This window comes from Eptatretus burgeri, chromosome 9, assembly GCF_056783735.1.
Source record: "Eptatretus burgeri isolate ZD-2024b chromosome 9, Ebu_testis_v1, whole genome shotgun sequence".
Classification (NCBI taxonomy): Eukaryota; Metazoa; Chordata; class Myxini; order Myxiniformes; family Myxinidae; genus Eptatretus; species Eptatretus burgeri.
The window spans coordinates 1205405-1229323 of NC_140969.1; the positions used below are offsets into that span (position 1 = coordinate 1205405).

At 44.3% G+C, this 23919-nt stretch overlaps 2 protein-coding genes across 4 annotated transcripts in view; one reads left to right on the top strand and one right to left on the bottom strand.

Annotated features, from left to right (window-relative positions):
• The window catches only part of LOC147019407 (uncharacterized), a 520827-nt gene that overhangs the window by 209573 nt on the left and 287335 nt on the right, over positions 1-23919 (top strand). The window lies entirely within an intron of this gene.
• Positions 1-23919, bottom strand: part of MIB1 (MIB E3 ubiquitin protein ligase 1) — a 231431-nt gene that overhangs the window by 204419 nt on the left and 3093 nt on the right. For both annotated transcript variants that reach the window (XM_085893862.1, XM_085893861.1), the window contains exons 2-3: positions 10136-10307; positions 7647-7776 (exon numbers count right to left, since the gene is read on the bottom strand). In XM_085893862.1, the coding sequence (XP_085749988.1) occupies positions 7647-7776; positions 10136-10307 (302 nt within the window). The remainder of the gene's footprint in view (positions 1-7646; positions 7777-10135; positions 10308-23919) is intronic.

The window sequence follows — 23919 nt, forward strand, 5'->3', positions numbered from 1 at the left end:
CATGAGTAGTCGCGCCGATGGTAAAAATTTAATGCCGATTTGATAAACGGTTACAGAGAAAACAAATAACATTAGCCCGAACAGACGTATGGACAACCCGAAAACATCATGCCACCAGCGACTTCATCAGCAGATGCATTAAAAAAAAAAAAAACACACACACACACACACACACACACACACACACACACACACACACACACACACACAAGGAAGTGTGGACAGAACGTGATAGAAATTTTGAATCAAAAGCGTGTTAAAAGATTACACGGTGAGAGCACAGAAAGGGCATTTTATATGCAAAGTCGAGGCTCATTGAAGAGTTAAAATACAGAACGAATCAGGACGCAACATAACAAAAGGAACTGTAGACAGAGAAAGGGTGGGGGTTGGGCACCAACAGTAGGGTTGAGGGACAAAATAGAGGGAAACTTGGGAAAATAAGGGATGTGGAGGGGAATGGGGGGTAGGGAAGGACACATGGGGTGGATAAGATGGACACAGGTGCAAACTCTTAAGAAGGGAAAACTGGAACTTTTAGAAAAATGTGGGCTTGGGGGATGGTGGATTAACAGGGGTAGAAGAGGTCATGGTTTTGGATGGGGGATGATCCGAGATGGTTGTGAACAGCTTTCTTAAAGACCTGGAGGGAAGAATGAGATTAAAGAGACTGTGGAACTGCTTCCATTGGGAGGGGGGTGGGGGGAGTGTGGGAAGTTGAGGATCTAAAAGTGATAAAAGAATAATAGGGGTGGGGAATTCCTATTAAGGAGGACATTCTTAGGAGATGTAAAGAATATTCCAACGAATGAGTCCATGTGGAGATTAGGAGGGATGTATTTGAAGCGCACAGCAAGATGAAAGCACAAACAGTGCCTCAAGAAAGTGTACGTACCCCCTTTCTAAATTTTCACCTTTTGTTGCCTTATAGGCTGGAATTAAATTGCATTAAATCAGATTTTTTTGACATCTTTATTTACATGTCGTAACCCCAACTTCCAAGTGAAAAACAAATTCCACGAATTTCAGAAAATTAATGAAAAATACAAAACTATAATATCTTAGTTGGATAAGTGTCCAACCCCTGAGTTAATACTTGGTGGAATCACCTTTGACAGCAGTCACAGCTGTGAGTCTGTTGAGAGAGGTCTCTACCAACTTTGCACACCTTGATTGGGGAATATTTTCCCATTCTTCTGAACAAAACTGTTCAAGCTCAGTCAAGTTGTGTGATGAGCGTTGATGGACAGCAACGTTCACTTGACTTTACGTCAGGGCTTTGACTGAGCCATTCAAGGACATTAATCTTTTTGTTCCTAAACCACTCCAGTGTAGATTTGGCTGTGTGCTTAGGGACGTTGTCATGCTCAAAGGTGAACTTCCGTCGCAGTTTCAGCTTTCTTGCAGAGGGCAGCAGGTTTTCCTCGAGGATATTTCTGTATTTCGCTCCATCAATTTTTCCTTCCGATCCTGACAAGTGCCCCAGTCCCTGCTGATGAGAAACATCCCCATAACATGATGCTGTCACCACCATGCTTCACAGTAGGGATGGTGTTCTTTGGTTGATGTGCTGTGTTGGGTTTGCGTTAAACGCAACATTTTGTATTTCAGCCAAAAAGTTCAATCTCGGTTTCGTCAGAACACAAAACTTTTTGCCACATGGCTTCAGAATCTTCGGAGTGTTTTTTTGCATTCCTCAAATGGGACTCAAGGTGGGCTTTTTTGAGTAATGGCTTCCTTCTTGTGAAAGGGTGGAGGAGCTCCTTGTGAGCCAACGGCCAACCATATCCAGTGCCCAAATGTGTCTGCGGACGTCCTCCTGCAGTTGGGTTGCTTCTTATTAGGAGGTTGGTGGCAGGATTTACACTCCGGCCACCAGAAAACCCTTCATTCTGCAAAACATTCCAGAAGCACAAAGAAATCTGAAAACCCACTCCGTGGGAGTACCTCCTGCGCAGCTTCCCTTCGCAGGGCAGCTCACCGGATGACGGGATTGGGGCATAGCCTTCGGGACCCCCAATCTTTAATGATAGGAGGGAAACCATGGGGTAACATTCCCGGGTCAGATTGCGGGAGTGGTGCTGAGGTGTCGTCCACCAGATGGCGGTCTCCTTGGGTTAACCTGCGGCGGTCCCTTAGGATGCTTACCTGGAATATCCCATCACGAAGAGAGGATGATCACCTGTCTCTGTTATCATCTGAGCTCAAGCGTTTGGACATCAGTATTGCAGCACTCTCTGAGGTTCGGAGACCGGATTGCGGCGAGATCATGGTGGGTGGTTACACCTACTGTTGGTTTGGTAGCTCTGATGGTTCCCATGCCCAAGAAGTTGCTGTAGCTGTGTCCAATAAGGTGACTCCAATGATAATTGAGGTAACACCGGTGAACGAGCGTATTATGAGACGAAGGATTCGTCACTCCTTGGGTGTCATTTCCCTGGTCTCTGTTTATGCTCCAACTGAGGCGAGTGATCTCACCATGAAGGATGCATTCTATGCCACACTCGAGTCTGTGGTTGATCAGTGCCCCAGACGAGATACACTTCAAGTCTTGGGGGATTTCCATGCATTGAATGGAACTGATAGGGATAGTTATGAGACATGTGTTGGTCCCCATTGGTCTGGAATTGTGAACCTGAATTGCACTAAGTTCCTTGACTTTGCAAGAAGTCATGGACTTCGGGCGGCTGGTTCATGGTTTCAGCACCCACAAGCTCATCGCTGGACTTCGTATTCCAATGCTGGCAGTGTGGCAAAGGAGATTGACCATGTGCTTGTTGGTGGTCGTTAAAGGATGATCCAGAACTGCAGGGTCTTCCGGAGTACTCAGTTCTTCAATACTGACCACCGGCTTGTTGTAGCAACTCTTAAGTTGCACCATAAATCCAGGAGAATGGCACCATCCCAGCCTAGGCTGGATGTTGGCAAGCTCAAGGATGAGAGGGTAGCTGAGGAGTTTGCGAATCGACTGATTGGAGATTTGGGGGCTCTGGGTGCTTCGGGGGATCCTGAAGAGTTGTGGAGTGCTTTCAAGACCACCATCATTGATGTTGTCGGGAGATGTCTTGGAACTCAACAGAGGGCGAAAAAGAATTTTGTCTCTTAAGGGACACTGGACACCATTGACCAGAGTCGCAGGATTAGGCTAAATGGCAGAGCTGAGCTGTTCAGGGAGCTGAGGCATAAAACTGTACGTGCACTAAGGGTGGACAAGGAGGCCGATGTGCGAGGAATCTGTGAGGGGGTAGAGCATCACTTGTGGTCAAGTGATTCTTGTCCTGCATGCAGGGGAATTCACGCATTGCGTTCATCCAAGCCCATCCCTCGGTGTACAGCAGTTAGAGCAGAGGGTGGTTGCTCTTGACAGAGGAGTCCGAAGTGAAGGCCCGCTGGGCCAGTTACTTTGAGTGGTTATACCAGGCTGATCCACCAGCTGTTGAGTTGGATGTCAGGGGTGTTACAATCCCTGTTGCTGACCCTCTAATCAACTGTGGTCCACCTTCCTTGTGGAAACACAGGATGCGGTGAACCAGTTGAAATGGGGTAAAGCTCCTGGGATCTGTGGCATCCATGCTGAACTTCTCAAGGCTGGTGGAAACGCTGCACTCATGTCGTTGCATGCAGTTCTGTGCTCTGTCTGGAACACAGGCATCATCCCAACTGAATGGAAGAGGGACCTTGTTGTCTCTCTCTGGAAAGGGAAGGATGATCGCCAAGACTGCAACAACTACCTCTCAATGGTGACGATGCTCTCAGTGCCGGGCAAGGTCTTTGCTCGGATAATTCTTAATAGGGTTCACCACCATCTGCTTGAGCACCAGCGTCCAGAGCAGTCAGGCTTTACACCAAAGAGGTCAAAGATTGACCGTATCCTTGCTCTTCGTGTCCTCACCGAACACAGATGAGAGTTTCGGCAGGGGCTGCTTGCAGCCTATGTTGATCTCTGCAAAGCGTTTGATTCAGTGATTCGGGATGCTCTCTGGAGGATTCTTGGTCTTTGTGCGGTGCGACCAAAACTGATCAATCTGATGTCTGAACTCTACTCTGGTACTGAGAGTGCTGTGAGATGTGGTGCTACCATCTCTGACATTTCCAGTTGTTACTGGGAGTTCGTCAGGGGTGTGTACTTGCCCCCACACTTTTCAGCACTTGTATGGACTGGATTCTGGGAAGGATGTCAGAGAGATCAAGCTGTGGTGCATCGTTTGGGAATGTCAAGATATCAGACCTTGATTTCGCAGATGATGCAGTCATCTTTGCGGAGACTCGAGATTTCCTTTTGGGGGCCCTCGAGGTGCTGAATGAGGAGTCGGAGCCACTGGAATTATGGGTTTCCTGGGTCAAAACTAAGATCCAAGCTTTCGATGACATCTTGGATACTACTATCCTGTCTGCTCCTGTTAGTGGTGAGGATGTTGAGGTTGTGGAGAGATTCACTTACCTTGGCAGTGATATTCATGTCTCTGCTGGCTGTGAGCCAGAGGTTAACAGACGTCTGGGTCAGGCCTTGGGAGTCATGGATTCACTGGATCACAGGGTGTGGCGTTGCCACAGTAATCACAGGGTGTGGCGCTGTGGCACTGTGCGGGAGGACGAAAGTCCAAGTCTTCAGGTCCTTGGTGCTTCCAGTCCTGCTCTATGGATGTGAATCTTGGACTCTGACCAAGGATCTGAGATGGAGACAATTCCTTTGGTACCAGGTCTCTTTGGAGAATCCTTGGCTATCACTGGTCGTACTTTACGTCCAATAAGCGGTTGCTGAGAGAGACTCAAATGAGATTTGTTACCTGCATCGTCTATGAGCATCAGCTGCTGTGGCTGTATGGAAGTGTGGCTCGTTTTCCTGACGCTGATCCAGCTCACCATATTCTCTCAGCGAGGGATCCTCGTGAGGGGAGGAGGCCAATGGGCCGACCACGTGCCTCGTGGTTGCAGCAGGTTGATCGGCATCTCAAGGAGATGGGGATGGGCCAGGCATCTGCCTGGGGAATGGCCAGATGGAGACCCCTGGAGTACCGGCGGAAAGTGGACGCAGCGACGCGCTGCTCTGGCGCATGCTCCCATACCTGACTTGACCTGACCCTTCTTATTTCCACCCTCCCGTGCAGGCCAGACTTGTGGAGTGTTTGGGATGTTGTTGTTAAATGCACACAGTGACCAGTCTTTGCCATAAAAGCATGTAGCTCTTTCAAAATTGTCATTGGCCACTTGGTGGCCTCTCTGATCAGTCTCCTCCTTGCTTGTGGATCCAGTTTGGAGGGATGGCCTGATCTATGCAGGGTCTTGGCTGTACCACACGCCTTCCACTTCTTAATGATTGTGTTGACTGTGCTCCAAGGGATATTCAAGGCCTTTGAAATATTTTTCTACCCATCCCCTGACCTGTGCCATTCTACGACGTTATCCTGAAGGTCTTTTGAAAGCCTCTTGGTTTTCCTGGTTGAGTCTTTGCTGTGGAATGCATCACCCAGCAGAGGAAACCTACAGGAACAGCTGATTTTATTTTCAAATAATCAGAATCACAATTTAACACACGTGGAGGCGAATTAACTTGGTGTGTGGTTTTGAAAGTGATTATTTACACCTGAGCTCATTACCTCCACCACCAAAGGTGGAAGGAGGTTATGTTTTCACCCCTTTCTGTCTGTTTGATTGTTTATTTATTTATGTACAAGATATCTCAAAAAGTTGTTGGCTTCCACTATGAGCTGTCATTGCCTCTGGATCTCACTGCCCCTTCCTGTCCAGTGAAGAGGTTTTGTTAAACCCCCTCAAAAGCTACAAAATACACCATTTCCTTTGCAGTTCACTTCAGCATCGCCCAAAATTATACAGTTTGCTCACACCTATCAGGCAGGCTTGGATCACATGAGCATGTCCATGGTGCACAAAATCCATACATTATTACGAGTACGTGCCCATAAAAAAATAATAATAATAAATAAATATTCCAACCACGAACAACAAACAACAACCACACAGGCCGTTTCTTCACTCTCGCGCGCCCGTACGTGCGTGGCGCGGAACTTCGCATATCACAGTTATGATGATTCGCAATTTAGGTTTTAATGGCCAATAACTCAATTAGCGCCAACGTATTTTGCCTTTTCGCAATGTCATCGCAAGGAAAAACAAAAAGAGAAGAGATGAGAGAAAAAAAAAATTACTTCCTGGTTTGGAGCACACCAGCACAATGATGTTACTGAAATTTATGCACCGTCTCATATGAAAACGATCATAACTTGCGGCATTGTGTTTATCTATAAATGCGCACAAGAAATCGAGAAATTATTAGAATACACGAAGTCATCACTCTGCGGAAGCCCGTACGTTGTAACCCGTAATGGGGAACGCGGCTGAGCTTCCCTTCCCCATCGGCCACGCCCACGCAACAACGTGTCTTGTCATTGGTTTGGTAAATAAATGGCCATAACTTGGGAAGCACTTGTCCGATTAATATCAAACCTTGGCACATCCTCAGGTCCCCAGCAATATACCTGGCAAGTTTCAATTAGATCGGACCAGCGGTTGTCGAGAAACAGCGGTCACAGACACACACACACACACACACACACACACACACACATTGCTGGAATTATAGATAGATGATGAAGGCAAAAGCACTTCTTGGAAGCACTGGATACCATTCTGCAAGACATCAGAGCAATCTCATTTCCAGTCTTTTCAAGGCATTTTAGATTTAATGGAACAAATTAACATCATTCTTAACGAGAGTCCAGAAAATAAAAAATATAAATAAAAAAACACTGACAAACACTTTTGAATGAAAGAATCTCAAGGAAAACAAACAAACAAACAAAAAAACCACAAGTATTTGATGGAATTATGTACTGCAGGAAAAATAAAACAGGAAGAAGAATAATCAATGACAAAAGGACATGCAGATGGAGTACTGCTCTCCGCTATGGGCTGGTTCCCCAGCATCTGTCTATCCTGGATTCTGTGGGATCTATAGTTCTCAAAACAATTGGAATCCCATGGTGGTGAGGCCAAAGCACAAGGTCTGTTGCTCTCGCATTGCAGGCAGGTCGGTGATGTCTGTTTTTTACCGTTTCCTCTCCGATACTGCTCCCCAGACTGCTCTCTTAGTCGTCTGACCCTCCCTCTCTACACCAGGATGCAAATGTTCTTCTAGTAACCCCCTCATGCTTAAACTTCCAAAATCCAGGCAGACTGCACACCTCATATCTTTTATCCCTCACTTCCCCCATCAGTAGAACCACATTCTAGAGGCTGTTCTGTCTCACTCCTTCCTCCAGGGCATCAAGCAAGCAGTGCAGTCATATCTTGTCATCCCCAATTGTGATCCATGATCATTATTACCCCCATTAACCCTTTTAACCCTGGTGGCCGTTTTACCAGCCGCTACTCAAACCTCCACAATGCAGAGTGGCCAGTGAGCCAAGGATGGGAGAACCGAAAGTCCAAGGAGTTCAGCATTCAAAGGGTTCCTTTTCCTAACCCAATCATCTTACTTGCTAGTTTCAGTGTTCCCTCCTTTCCTCCCTTTCCTCGTTTCCTGGTCGTTCTTTCCTCTGATGTTTGTCCCACTGTCAGTTCTACCTTGCTCTTAATCCATGAGCCTCACTCATGTAAAGAAGAAAAAAACCCACAAATCAAATCACCTTCCCCCTCCGACCACTCCCTCCATCCTGGTCCTCCCATTGCCAGTCCACGCCACGCACCACACGGGCACCCACAAAGATTCCCCGAGTCGTAATCTTCTTCGACTTGCGACGTGACTCCAGCAGCACTCTGCAGAGTAAACGAGTCAAAATAGTAAATTTGAAAACAGAATAAGTTTAATGAGCTATGATAATAATAATAATAATAATAATAATAATAATAATAATAATAATAATAAATAGGTTCATGTAAAAACCAAGGGAAACGCCACAAAAGGATATTTACATATCCAAACAAAAACAGAACACAGCCTTACTTTTAATTGATTGATCGCCTGATGGCATTTGTGTGGATCTTTTTTCTTTTCGTACAATAATAATACGAGTCAAAGCAGAGGAGATGCATGTGAGAGGGGAGAAGTACAAAACTGGGATAACATGTATATGTGAAGAGCTCCAAATCACGTGTCACCAGGACAGCAATTGGATTTAAAAATTAGAAATTCATTCAATTTCACCAATGAAATCACTCACGTCTTTCAATTTAAATTTCACTGAAACAGCTTGCATCAAAAACAGGGATTTTTACATCTCCGCTGACGAAGTCGCCGGAGGCATGAAGTCTTCAGGTTGTCCGAATGTACATAGGTATGCACATCCGTCCGTGATAATTTCTGTTTTCTCTGCAACCGCTTATCCGATCGACATGAAATTTCCACCATCGGTGGTGCTACTACTCACGTAGAATGTTTTAATAATAATAATAATAATAATAATAATAATAATAATAATAATAATAATGACGTCGTAGGTCACATGGTATAGCAGTCATGTTGGGAAAAAGGAAAAACTTTGGACCTCCATCTACAAAACCACTCCATGGAAAAAATTGAAACTTGGCACATGTCAAGTCCTCCCTATTGAAAATAAATGATTATTTTTAATGATGTCATACATGGCTCCGTTATGACGTCATTATTGCACAAGTCGAACAGTTTATCCGATCAATCAGAAAATTTTTGAGGGTCCTCCAGGGCTAAATTGTATGGGGAGAAAAATGACGATGCCATTGGTCACATGGTTTTCAGCAGCTATAATTTTTTTTTTTTAAACATAAAACCGAACACCGAAAATATTCTTCTCTGAAACGACTGAACAGGTCGAAGCGAAACATTACAGGTATGATCACCGATCCATGATGAACGAAATGTTCTCCACCAATGATGTCATAGGTCACATGGTTTGGCAGCTATGATTTTTTTGAAGAATAAACATTGAAAAATCATCTTCTCCAGAATGGCTCGACAGATCGAGGAGAAACCTCACCCACATGTTCCACAAGCCTTGGGGATACCATGGTGCTCACAAATAATTAATAGGTCTCATGGTCTGGCAGCCATTTTGTAGTGAACGAAAATCTTTTTTTTTAAATTCTTTCTCTTGAACCGCTTCACCAATCGATGTGAAACGTCACATTTACGATCTCATAGTCATGTGGAATAAATGTATTCAATTTGAACCTGATCGGACGCATGGTCTGGCAGCCAGAATTATTATCCTGTGCTCACGAAGCGAAAAGCGGGGTTAAGCGATCGGCCGCGTACGTGTGCCGTACGTACGTACCTGCATTTTAAAAATTCATTTTCTCAGCAACCGTTCGTCTGATTGAAAGGAAATTTTCCAAATAGGTGTGCCACCTCCTATAGAATTTTTAGTCATAATTATGACATCATAGGTCACGTGGTACAGGCGCCATCTTGGGGGAACAAAAACAAACAAAAAAAACTTTGCACCTCTGTATCTCCGAAACCGCTCCATGGAAAAAAAATTGAAACATGGCTCATTGTCAAGTACTCCCCATGGGGAATAAGATATGTTAATGATGATGCCATTGGTGCCTTTATTATGACGTCATAATTCGACAAGGGCAACTTTGATCCTGTCAGTATAAAAAAATATATATTTGCAATTGTCGAAACCGCTAACCGATCAATGCAAAACTTTAACTAATTGATCAACTACCCATGGGAAATATAGTTTAATAAAAGTGACATCATCGGTCACTGGTTTGGCACCATATTGGATCAAAGAAATAAAAAAATCTTCAAGGAAACAGAAGAGTTGGCTTGCACCTCACCCTTCTCAAGACTGCGCAGGGTAAGTATTCCATGAATACCATCTCATTTAATATTTTGAATCTGGTTCAGGGATTTAAATCAAACTTGGTACAACTACGTGTAATGATGTAACGATGTATATCTGGCGACATCATGATGTCGAGGAGTGCCCTTCTAGTTCTTGCAAGTTTTGTATCAGGACATTTTGCCAATCACAAAGTACAAGGCAACAAGGGAAGGAAAGATCAACCTATGTTACAACATAATCATTAGTAAGCACCAAAGCAATTACATATCAGTGCAGGCAAACAAGAATAAAAGAATCCCAGTTTAAAGACAAAAGCTAATCCAATGCAATGAGTGTGTGCACACCTCTCGCTTCCTGGAGTGGCAATGCGATAGAAGCGGTGCCTCAGCTGGTGTTTGTCACCATGATAGCAAGCCGTGCAGAGGTCATAGTTTGTGCATTCTGCACATTTCCAACGCACACCAATAATGGGTTGTACACGACAGGTGTCACACATGGTCCCTTCGTGCTTTATGCCTGTGAAATACACGCAGCAACAACCCAGGTCACACACAGCACAATGGATGTGAGAGCCAGGTGGAGGCAAGCAATAAAGAAAAGAAAAAAAGTTATTATATATATATATATATATATATATATATATATATATATATATATATATATATATATATATATATATATTATACATATATAGTTGCTTTTTTATACAAAAGTTCACTCTACTCTCTTCAACACTTAATGGCATTTTGGTCACATCACGGTGGTTTCAGGTTCAAAAACATAAGCAAACTGCTCTTTTTAAAGACCCTTCTCCCCTGAATCATGTGTGACGTAGATCCATGCTCAAATATCAAGAGTGATACCGACCAAAACCCAACAAAGAAAACCGGTTTGAACGACACCGATAAAGAGAGAAAATGATACAGAAAATCATCACGAGCACAAATGGTAAGAAGATTCAACTATGAGGAGTTTTTAGCCACCACGCAGGGGAGAGACTGCCACAACTGTTCAAGTCCTTAGTGAGGCCTTACTTAGAATATGGAATCATCTTGTGGCACCCCACTTCAACTACAATGCAGAGAAAGTATAGGGTATTATGTGGTGGTGGCAGAGGGTATTACGATTTCCTATTTTACCTGCACAATGCTGAGGTTAAAGCGCTCTTTGCAAATCTAAATTTATCCTCCTTCCCTTTCCTCCCCCCAAACACAAAAAAAGGTGGGCCAGTCAAAGCCTGTCATCATGAGACATTTCTAGCAGGAAGGGGCATCAGGAGGAACGGGAGGTGGGGGGGGAGCGAAGTGGGGGGAGCGGGACGTGAGGATGAGGATGGGGAGGGGCTGGGGGTGAGGGGTTAAAGCTCTCGATGCATGGGTAAATTTGTCTTCCTTTCCTTCTCCTTCTCACTCAAATTTTTTGGCAAACAGGACGACTATACTAATTGATCCGTCAGCGAAGCGACAGGTAGACACTGCTAGTTGCTTGAAAAACGAGATGCTTTTCCATTCCACATTTTACGAATGCCTTTCTTAGACAGCAACATTCCTAAGAAGCTATTCTATGGTACAGTTACAGGTGAAACTAGAAGGGCACTTAGTGGAGTGCATACCTCCACCACATAATGCCTGATCCATGAGAACATATCGGGCCCAATACATTTTTGAGATATCATGCTTTATATCGTTTTTGGCCCGATCTCTCAATGGTGAATAATAACGGATCTTCACCAAAATCTAATTCGTTTGTCCTTGTCGCACATCCAACCTGTCCACAACTTTGAGATATCCTGCACACAAACAAACAAATGAAATTGCTCGTTGAGCAAGGAATTGCCGGAATAACTTTGTCATATCTCCATGATCTCTGAAAAAACAAAAACCTGGAAATCAATTTGGTTCTTATAAGTCAATAGTGTTACTGTTTAATGAGTTATAGCACTTAGTTTGGTCATGATCATAACTTGGAAGTCAATCGGACTTAAAAAGGCATTTTTATCGCAATTTGAAATTTTTGACTTGACCCCCCCCCCCGACATTCGACCCCCGACTGCTAAGACAGTGTTGGTGTGACACCCCCAATGAGACATATGGTTGGATGCAGAATTGGAAGATGCACATTTTGGATTTGGTTTAAAGTCGATACGACCATTTTAGCGGACGTTCTTGCGAAAATAAGAATTTCGGTTTTTCGGTGACCTTGACCTTGATCTTTGTCCAAGATTCACCAAAAACAACAAGTGTCTAAGTTGGACCATGGCCGACGTCTGTACCCAGTTTGGTCATGATCGCTGAAATGGTGTGGCTGCTACAGGGTAAACAAACACACAAACAAACAGACAGACAGAATGACACACACAACCGACCAACATAATTGCCGAAATCCGAAGGATTCCGGAAATTAACGACAGAAAGGGGTGAAAACATAACCTCCTTCACCTTCGGTGGTAGTGTTAATAATTAGGACCATGAGAGCAACCAAACAAAGCAATGAACTTGTCAATAGATTAAAACAACCAGTCAGACATTGACTAACAGCATTGAACTTATCAATAGATTAAAACAGGTAGGCAGATATTTACTGACACAGCACTGAACTTATCAATAGATTAAAACAGCTAGTCATATATTTACTAAGACAGCACTGAACCTATCAATAAAACAGCTGGTAAGACATTTACACCACTGAACTTATCAATATATCAAAACAGCTCGTCAGATATTTACCAATGCAGCACCGAAGTTATCAATAGATTAAAACAGCGAGTCATATATTTACGAACACAGCACTGAACTTATCAATAGATTAAAACAGTTTGTCATATATTTACTAACACAGCACTTAACCTATCAATAAAACAGCTAGTAAGACATTTACACCACTGAACTTATCAAGAGATTAAAACAGCTCGTCAGATATTTACCGATACAGCACTGAACTTATCAATAGATTAAAACAGCTAGTCATATATTTACTAACACAGCACTGAACTTATCAATAAAACAGCTAGTAAGACATTCACACCACTGAACTTATCAATAGATTAAAACAGCGAGTCATATATTTACTAACACAGCACTGAACCGATCAATAAAACAGCTAGTAAGACATTCACACGACTGAACTTATCAAGAGATTAAAACAGCTCGTCAGATATTTACCAATACAGCACTGAACTTATCACTAGATGAAAACAGCTAGTTATATATTTACTAATACAGCACTGAACCTATCAATAAAACAGGGAGTAAGACATTTATACCACTGAACTTATCAATATATCAAAGCAGCTCATCAGATATTTACCAATGCAGTGCCGAACTTATCAATAGATTAAAACAGCTAGTCATATACTTACGAACACAGCACTGAACCTATCAATAAAACAGCGAGTAAGACATTTACACCACTGAACTTATTAAGAGATTAAAGCAGCTCGTCAGATATTTACCAATACAGCACTGAACTTATCAATAGATGAAAACAGCTATTCAGATATTTATTGACACAGCACTGAACTTATCAATAGATTAAAACAGCTGGTCATATATTTACTAACACAGCACTGAACCTATCAATAAAACAGCGAGTAAGACATTTACACCAATGAACTTATCAATATATCAAAACAGCTCGTCAGATATTTGCCAATACAGCACCGAACTTATCAATATATTAAAATAGTGAGTCATTTATTTACGAACACAGCACTGAACCTATCAATAAAACAGCAAGTAAGACATTTACACCACTGAACTTATCAATGTATCAAAACAGCTCGTCAGATATTTACCAATGCAGCACCGAACTTATCAATAGATTAAAACAGCGAGTCATATATTGACTAACACAGCACTGAACCTCTCAATAAAACAGCCAGTTAGACATTTACACCACTGAACTTATCAAGAGATTAAAACAGCTCGTCAGATATTTACCAATACAGCACTGAACTTATCAATAGATGAAAACAGCAAATCAGATATTTACAAACACAGCACTGAACTTCTCAATCAATTAAAACACCTTGTCAGATATTTACGAACACAGCACTGAACTCATCAATGGATTAAAACAGCTAATCAGATATTTACCAACACAGCACTGAACTTATTAATAGATTAAAACAGCTAGTCATATATTTACTAACACAGCACTGAACCTATCAATAAAACAGCTAGTAAGACATTTACACCCCTGAACTTATCAATATATCAAAACAGCTCGTCAGATATTTACCAATGCAGCACCGAACTTATCAATAGATTAAAACAGCGAGTCATATATTTACTAACACAGCACTGAACCTATCAATAAAACAGCTATTAAGACATTTACACCACTGAACTTATTAAGAGATTAAAACAGCTCGTCAGATATTTACCAATACAGCACCAAACTTATCAATAGAGGAAAACAGCTAATCAGATATTTACGAACACGGCACTGAACTTCTCAATCAATTAAAACACCTTGTCAGATATTTACGAACACAGCAGTGAACTTGTGAATGGATTAAAACAGCTAATCAGATATTTACTAACACAGCACTGAACTTCTCAATCAATTAAAACACCTTGTCAGATATTTACTAACACAACACTGAACTTCTCAATCAATTAAAACACCTTGTCAGATATTTACTAACACAACACTGAACTTATCAATATATTAAAACAGATAGCAATATATATATATATATATATATATATATATATATATATATATATATATATATATATATATATATATATATATATATATATATATATCGATATAACACAGCACAGAACTTATCAATAAAACAGCAAGTAGGATGTTTACAGCACTGAACGTATCAAGAGATTAAAACACCAAGTAAAACGTTTACGAACACAGAACTGAACTTCTCAACAGAATAAAAACAGCTAGTCATATATTTACTAACACAGCACTGAACTGATCAAAAGATTAAAACAGCTCGTCATATATTTACTAACACAGCACTGAACTGATCAAAAGATTAAAACAGCTCGTCATATATTTACTAACACAGCACTGAACTGATCAAAAGATTAAAACAGCTCGTCATATATTTACGAACACAGCACTGAACTTCTCAACAGATTAAAAACAGCTAGTCATATATTTACTAACACAGCACTGAACTGATCAAAAGATTAAAACAGCTCATCATATATTTACTAACACAGCACTGGACTGATCAAAAGATTAAAACAGCTAGTCATATATTTACGAACACAGCACTGAACTGATCAAAAGATTAAAACAGCTAGTCATATATTTACGAACACAGCACTGAACTGATCAAAAGATTAAAACAGCTAGTCATATATTTATGAACACAGCACTGAACTTCTCAACAGATTAAAAACAGCTAGTCATATATTTACAAACACAGCACTGAACTTCTCAAGAGATGAAAATCAGACCAGGTCACTCTATCCTGGATATGCTGCTTCTGCTCTCCCAACAATGGATGGAGGTACTAAAGGCCAGACATGACATCAGAGCCATATCCCTGGACATGTCACGTGCTTTTGACATGGTCTGGCACCCTGCCCTGCTCACCAAACTCTCTTCCTCTGGTATCCGAGGTCATCTCAAGTCATGGCTCACAGACTTCCTCTCCTGTCGCAGTCAACGTGTGGCCCTAAATGGAGTTCTTTCATCCCCCCTTCCTGTCCAGGCTGGAGTTCGTCAAGGTAGTGTTCTGGGCCCTGTTCTTTTTCTGGTTTTCATCGATGATCTCTCCGACTCTCTGGAAAATCCTCTATCTCTTTGCTGATGACTCCACCCTCTGCCGTACCATCTGTCATCCCTCAGACCGGCAAGCAGCGGCTTCTTCGCTCACTGCAGACCTGGGTAAAATCACAAACTGGTCCAACACGTGGAACATGTCTTTCAATTCGGACAAATCTCACTCTCATTATGTCTTTCCAAAAGGACCGTCTCAGAACCCCCCCCCCCCAAACCCATCTACTTTCTCAACAATCCACTGGAAGAAGTCCTTTCATTCAAGCTTCTGGGTCTCACTATCTGCCATGATCTTTCCTGGGAAAGCCACATTTCCAAGCTCGCCTCCAAAAGCCAGTCGCCAACTGGGAATCCTCCATCGTACAGTCCAACTTCGGCCCACCTGCGCTCCTGACCACATACAACAATTTCGTCCGCAGCCTGATGGAGTACTGCTCTCCCCTCTGGACTGGTGCTCCCACCTCTCACCTTTCTCGGCTTCAGGCTGTGGAAACCAAGGCATTTCGGATCATTGGTATCTCCTGCGGTGAGGCTGAGTCTTTGGGCCTCTCACTCTCACCACAGGCAGGTCGCTGGTCTTTCTGTCTTGTACCATCTCCTCTCCGAACTTCCCCACCCCTCCCCCCCCCCCATGGGCTCAGTCTGTGATCTGTCCCCCCTATATTTCTACAAGGCAATAAAAGTCCACCAAAAACCCCCTTATAGTAAAACTACCAAAATCACGAATCACTGCTCACCTTCACTCTTTCATTCCTCTTTTTCCCCCACCTTTGGAACAAACTCCCACACACTTTTCAATCCCATTCTTCCCTCCAAGTCTTCAACACAGCATCTGTTCACCAGCATCTCTTGTCTTCCCCCATCCAAAACCATGATCTTTTCTACCCCCGTTAATCCACATCACATCCACCTCCTTCAAATTCCCTGCTTTCCTTCCTGAAAGTCCCTGTAGCGTCCATCTTGTTTACCCCATCCCTCTCCCTTCCATAGATCTTCTCATGTCTCTTTTTTTCCCCACTGCTTTTTCCTTCCCTCTCCTGCCTTTCTTGTCTCCTGCTCCCCTTGTTGTACGTTCGGTGTGTTAGCTCTTTTACGAGCCTCGACAATGTATACAAAAAAACAAAACATTCAAATGCTGGACAAGCAAGCAATTATGAAGCGAGCAGACAATGGGGAGACGAGCAGGCGGTGATGGCACGTGGCAGGATCCAGGGACGATAAACGGGGCGAGGCACGATGAAAACAGGCAGAGGCAGGCAGGCAGATCTCCTCAGAGAAAGGTCTCCTCACAATTCGTTCTCTTCAGAACTCCATGAACCTCTCAGACGCACCCTGCTGCCCAATTGGCTCCTCCATGTTCTCCCTGGGCAGCACCCTATCCCTGGAAGGCGTCTATAGCTCCGCCCCAATGGCATTCATAGCTCTGTCCCTCTCTCACTTGCGAAGTCTCTCGGCACCCCAGTAGAGGTTTACTTAGGGGTGATATGCACAATTTCCTTCACCATAATCCCTAATTAATTATTACAACACACCACCCCCTGTTTCGTGCATATTCAAACAAGAAAGTGAGTTAAAAGCTTGATGTTGTGGTACTTGTAAGCATTAGTAAATGCCTGCAGATGAATGATTAAAATTGATGGTTACATGTTATAAATTTCATTTAGCACACATCAGAAAATTGTAATATAAACTGCGTGATGTGATGAACTAATTTTGACTGTAGATGGCGGAATTGTATTTTAAACTGTTTGGTGATATTGTTATGAATTTGGAAGCTTACTGCACACAACAGCCAGGTCCTATAGATCAGTTTTATCGGTAAGTATGTGTTTCTAGGTAGGGTCCCGTCCTATGTTTAATGGGCGATTATGTGTACGTGCGCTGCGCAGTTATTTTATAGATAGGATTTTACCCCAACAACGACAACAACAACACTCTGCTCACGGCATTCTTCGCGCGCTCGCCGGCATGCGGGCGTGTGCATGGGCAGAATTCCATATCCCAGGTGGTGTGCATTTCGCACCAAATATGGTCACGAAGCGTTTCATTCTGGTTTGGCGCCAAATAAGGGTATGCATCATTTTCCGCCCAATGGGTGACGCGCGGACCAAAGCCGGGGCGGTCCTTCTCAAGAAGGCGGAGCCGCGACACGCCGTCCACCCAATGGGAGCAGGTGATGGGGGAGCGGACCGGCCCCAAAAAGGACAACGAAAGAGAATTGAGGATTGCGTCCTGTCTGCTCGAGCTCGCTTCTGTCTTGGTCTGCGGCTGACTGCATCACGCGCATCCGAGGCGTCTCGTCTGGCGCATTGCAACAAGCGGTCGACCATCTCATCACGCGAATTCACCTCGTCTCGCCTCCTCTGGGTTCAGCTGCCCTGGTCCGTTCTTTGGCGACTGGTGCTCTGGGAAGGTGCGGTCATCCAGCCGTGCGAACGCGACCAGGAAGCCAGCACGTTCTCTTCCCTCAGCTCGTCTTCCCTCCGAGCTGAAGGAGCAATAAAGACCTCGAGGTCCATCTCTTCCTGGGGTATTTGTGTGTGCGTGTGTGTCCGTGGAGCCCGTCTGATAAGTAGAATTGTTAAGTGCTTTTTGTTGTACATTATTTGCATTGCTTATTCGGATAACTCTGCTCTGTGTCTCCCTGCCTATTGCAAATAAATCCCCTCTTGTTGAATGTCCCAGCTCGTCCTTGTCCTTTCTATCATTGGTTTGCCGCGCTGTGAAGGAGAATTAGGAGGCCTCATTGTTGCCGTAATCGTGCAATTGGCCGGCAGGGTTCTGGTACTCTCCGCTCGGGGTACGACTCGGATCCGGCTCGGTAACGGCCCGAATCACGCACATCCTGCCGAGGGTAAATTTCCCCGGTAGTTTGGACGACGTGGGTATCAAGGTATATTGAAATTGGCAATTGACCCTATCCAACGTGGTTGGCCTATTGGTGATCTTCAGTCCGATAAGGGACCCGTGACCTTTCGGATTTATCTCAAAAGGTACGACCTAAATTCCAGGTGTTCGGTGGAGCCGACTCTACTGCTCCTCCTAGCAGTCGTGCTCGCCACTGAGACCCGGCCCCACAACAATATTTGTGTCGATGCTGGAACGTTCTCAGACGAAACTTCCAGTATTGACTAGAATTGCATTTGCCGGAAGGCACGGGATTGTTCTGCGATAGTATATAAATCCACAACAGCGACGTGTAGAGAGACGGGTCACGTGACGAGCCGTGAGTTCTGATTGTCACTGTGCTCGATTTAACTCTGAGTGAACGAGGTGTTCATGTCCAGAGCGGTTGTTAACACGTGGAGCTGATTATATTCAGGCCGTTTAAAACGCATTAAGACTGTGTATTGGGAAAGAATTCCTTTGAGCTCTTTAGTCATCCTGAACGGGCTAGCGTACGAGTGAAAACACCACAACGGGAATTGATGGTTTGACAGTCATAGTGGACGAGGTGAACATGCATGAGTTCAGCCGTCACGACACCGACACTGGGTGGCAGAAACTCAACGCGGGAATCGGAGTTGGACATTGTATGTAATGGTGAACTCCCTCATTTGACTTTGCATCTGATTTTTTTAAATACAACTTTCAAAAAAGTTACGCTGTTGATGTGATCACTAACGCCACTCAGAAGTCACAGACACCAACTGACAAAGATCCATTTGAGTGGTAGCCGACAGGTACGTTTGTTCAGACTCATGAAGCTCAAGCCATGGGTTGCAGTCATTAGAGAACGGGCTGGGTTCAGCACCATAAATAACATACGTACACTAAAGGGAAGGAAACTCCAAAGGTGTACATATCCCACCCCGACAAAGATGTTCCTTAAGCTGACGTGTCCCCACTAACTACATTGAGAATGGCTAACTATTCGTACATGGACCATGCCACTCTATGGTAAGGTCTAACCCCCCCCCCCAAATCACCTCTCATCACCTTAACTCTAAGATCACCTCTCAACAACACATCCGATGTTTTCCTCGGACGGCCTCTAGCTCTCCTTCCATTCACATTCATATTTATACACCTCCTCACACAACTACCCATCCCCTTCCTTTCCAAATGTCCGAACCGTCTCGACCTACTCCAACACGTAACCTCACTCATGGTTTCGATACCTAGCCTATCTCTTAACTCCACATTTGGTTTCCTATCCTTCAGCATCACATCACACATCCACCTCATCATTCTTATTTTATTTCGTTCACACCTCCGTTCATCCTCCTTTTTGATAACCCATGTTTCACTGCCATACAACATCACGCTTCTAACACAAGCTGCATACAGTTTTCCCTTTAATCGGAGACGAGGCCCTTTTGATATCAACCGGGGTAACAACTCCCCAAACGTCCTCCAGCCACTTTTAATTCTTGCGTTCACTGCTGCCTCCACACCACCACCTGCTCTAATAATATCACCAAGGTAACAGAATTTATCTACACATTCCAGAGATATATCCCCTAAAACTAACCTTTACACTCAAACTGGAGTCACTTGTTTACCTGCACAAACAGCACATTTGAAGTCAGGAACCACCTGCAGTCTACCTCTGATGCCACAACACCTCTTGTACACCCAGCAGTTGCAGGATTTACACAATATTGAATTGCTACCTACACTTTTTATACACACAGAACAGGGCCACCTCCCTCTTTTTCCACACGTCTTTCTCTCACACCACTCATCAGTACTTTTGTTACCTCTGCCACTGAAGGTGAAGGAGGTTATGTTTTCACCTGTCTCTGTTTGTTTAAGTGTTTGTTTGTGTGCAGGATATCTCAAAAAGTTGTGCACAGATCCAGATGAAATTTTGTGGACAGGTTGGGTGTGTGACAAGGACAAACTGATTAGAGTTTGGTGAAGATCAGGATCCAGATCCGACGACAAGAATTTTAAAGTGATTCTTCACCATTGAGCAATAGGGCTAAAAATGATATACAGCACGATATCTCAAAAAGTTGTGGACGGATTTGGAAGAAACTTGGTGGACAGGTTGGGAGTGCCGCAAGGACTAATTGATTCGATTTTGGTGAAGATCCAAATCCGGATTTGGATACGAGAAATATTTAATATTGAAAGTGATTCTTCACCATCGAGAGATAGAGCCAAAAACGATATGTAGTATGATATTTCAAAAGTGTAATGTGCCTGATATGTTCTCGTGGATCAGGCATTATGTGGTGGTGGTGTGCACTCTTCTGAGTGCCCTTCTAGTATATCCTGTATTCACTTTCAGTCCTCTGGCCTCCATACCCACCTTCCATCCTGTACATTCACCCATTACCTGATCAACACTGTTGGCCATCAGCATGCAGGAGCATCCTCTAAATTGCTGTGATATCTCCTCTTCTTCTTCCTCTTTCGGCTTGCTCCCGTTAGGGGTCGCCACAGCGGACCAACCGTCTCCATTTCGCTCTATCCTCCACATCTTCCATTGACACTCCAACCACCCGCATGTCCGCCCTCACCGCATCCATGAACCTCTTCTTTGGCCTTCCTCTTCTCCTCCTGCCTGGCGGCTCCATCTTCAACATCCTTCTCCCGATATACTCTGTTTCCCTCCTGTGCACATGTCCAAACCATCTCAATCTCGCCTCTCTCACTTTGTCTCCAAACCGTCCTACCTGCGCTGTCCCTCTAATATACTCATTTCTTATCCTATCCATCCTCGTCACTCCCAACGAGAATCGCAGCATCTTTAACTCTGCCACCTCCAGCTCTGCTTCCTGTCTTTTTGTTAGCGCCACCGCCTCCAAACCATACAACATTGCTGGTCTCACTATCGTCTTGTATACTTTCCCCTTCACTCTTGCAGCTACCCTTCTGTCACAAATCACTCCTGCAACTCTTCTCCACCCACTCCATCCTGCCTGCACTCTCTTTTTCACTTCTCTCCCACACTCTCCGTTACTTTGGACAGTTGATCCCAAGTATTTAAACCAATCCACCTTCCCCACCTCAACTCCTTGCAACTGCACCATACCACCACCCTCCCTCTCATTTACGCACATGTACTCCGTCTTACTCCTATTGACTAACATTCCCCTTCTCTCCAGTGCGTACCTCCACCTCTCAAGGCTCGATTCAGCCTGCTCCCTACTCTCCCTACAGATCATGATGTCATCCGCGAACATCATAGTCCATGGAGACTCCAGTCTGATCTCGTCTGTCAACCTGTCCATCACCATTGCAAACAGGAAAGGGCTCAGAGTCGATCCTTGGTGCAATCCCACTTTAACCTTAAACCGGTCCGTCATTCCTACCGCACACCTCACCGCTGTCACACTGTCCTCATACATATCCTGCACGATCCTCACATACTTCTCCAACACTCCCGACTTCCTCATACAATACCACAACTCCTCTCTTGGCACCCTATCATAAGCTTTCTCTAAATCCACAAACACACAATGTAACTCTTTCTGGCCTTCCCTATACTTCTCCATCACCATTCTCAAAGCAAACATCGCATCAGTGGTGCTCTTTCCTGGCATAAACCCATATTGCTGCTCACAGATCGTCACCTCTCCTCTCAACCGAGCTTCCACTACTCTTTCCCACAACTTCATGGTGTGGCTTAACAACTTTATCCCTCTGTAATTTCCACAGCTCTGCACATCACCCTTATTCTTGAAAATTGGAACCAGTACGCTTAATCTCCACTCCTCTGGCATCCTCTCACTTTCCAAGACTTTATTAAACAATCTGGTTAACAACCCCACTGCCATCTCTCCGAAGCACTTCCATGCCTCCACTGGTATACCATCTGGGCCAACCGCCTTTCCACTTTTCATCTTCTTCATAGCAGTCCTCACTTCATCCTTACTGATCCACCCCACTTCCAGATTCACTATCTCCACCTCTTCCAACCTTCTCTCTCTCTCATTTTCTTCATTCATCAGCTCCTCAAAGTACTCCATCCACCTTCTCAACACACTCTCCTCGCTCGTCAGCACATTCCCATTTGCGTCCTTTATCACCCTAACCTGCAGCACATCCTTCCCAGCTCGGTCCCTCTGTCTTGCCAATCGGTATAAATCCTTTTCCCCTTCTTTTGTATCCAACTTCTCATACAGCTCGTCATATGCCTTTTCCTTGGCCTTTTCCACCTCTCTTTTTGCTTTTCGACGCCACTCCTTGTACTCCTGCCGACTTTCTTCATCTCTCTGACTATCCCACTTCTTTTTCGCCAACCCCTTCTTCCTTATACTTTCCTGTACTTCCTCATTCCACCACCAAGTCTCCTTATCTTCCTTCCTCTGTCCAGATGTCACACCAAGTACCTTCCTAGCTATCTCCCTCACAACTTCTGCTGTCGTTGCCCAATCATCCCACCCATCTTTACCACCATCCAACGCCTGTCTCACCTCCTCCCTAAATTCACGCAACAGTCTTCCTCCTTCAGCTTCCACCATCTGGTCCTTGGTTCAGCCCTCACTCTCTTCCTCAACCTCACCTCTAAAGTCATCCTACAGACCACCAATCGATGCTGTCGAGCGACACTCTCCCCTTCCACAACCTTACAGTCACTAATCTCTTTCATGTTGCATCTCCTACTTAAGATGTAATCCACCTGTGTGCACTTTCCTCCACTCTTGTATGTCACCCTGTGTTCCTCCTTCTTCTTGAAATACGTGTTTACCACTGCCATTTCCATTCTTTTTGCAAACTCTACCACCATTTGCCCTTCCACATTTCTCTTGTTGAGACCATACCTCCCCATCACCTCCTCATCCTCTTTATTCCCTTCCCCAACATGTCCATTGAAATCTGCTCCAATCACCACTCTTTCATCTTTGGATACACTCTCCACCACTTCATCTAACTCACTCCAGAAATCTTCTTTATATTCCATCTCACACCCCATATGTGGGGCATATGCACTGATGACATTCATCATCACCCCTTCAATTTCCAACTTCACACTCATCACTCGGTCAGACACCCTCCTCACCTCCAATACCCTCTTGACATGATCTTCCTTCAGGATTATCCCGACACCATTTCTCCTCCCATCCACACCGTGGTAGAACAGTTTGAAACCACCTCCAATGCTCCTCGCCTTACTCCCCATCCACTTGGTCTTTGGTACACACAGTATGTCCACCTTTCTTCTCTCCATCATATCAGCCAACTTTCGCCCTTTGCCAGTCATCGTCCCAACATTCAGAGTTCCAACTCTCACCTCCACACTTCTACCCTTCCCCCTCTCCCACTGCCTCTGGACTCGCCTTCCCCGTCTCCTTCTCCTCCTTCGCCCAGCAGTAGCACAATTTCCACTGGTACCCTGCTGACCACCGGTACCGGTGGCGGTCGTTGGTAACCCGGGCCTCGACCGATCCGGTATGGAAATTCGTTTTGTTGTCCG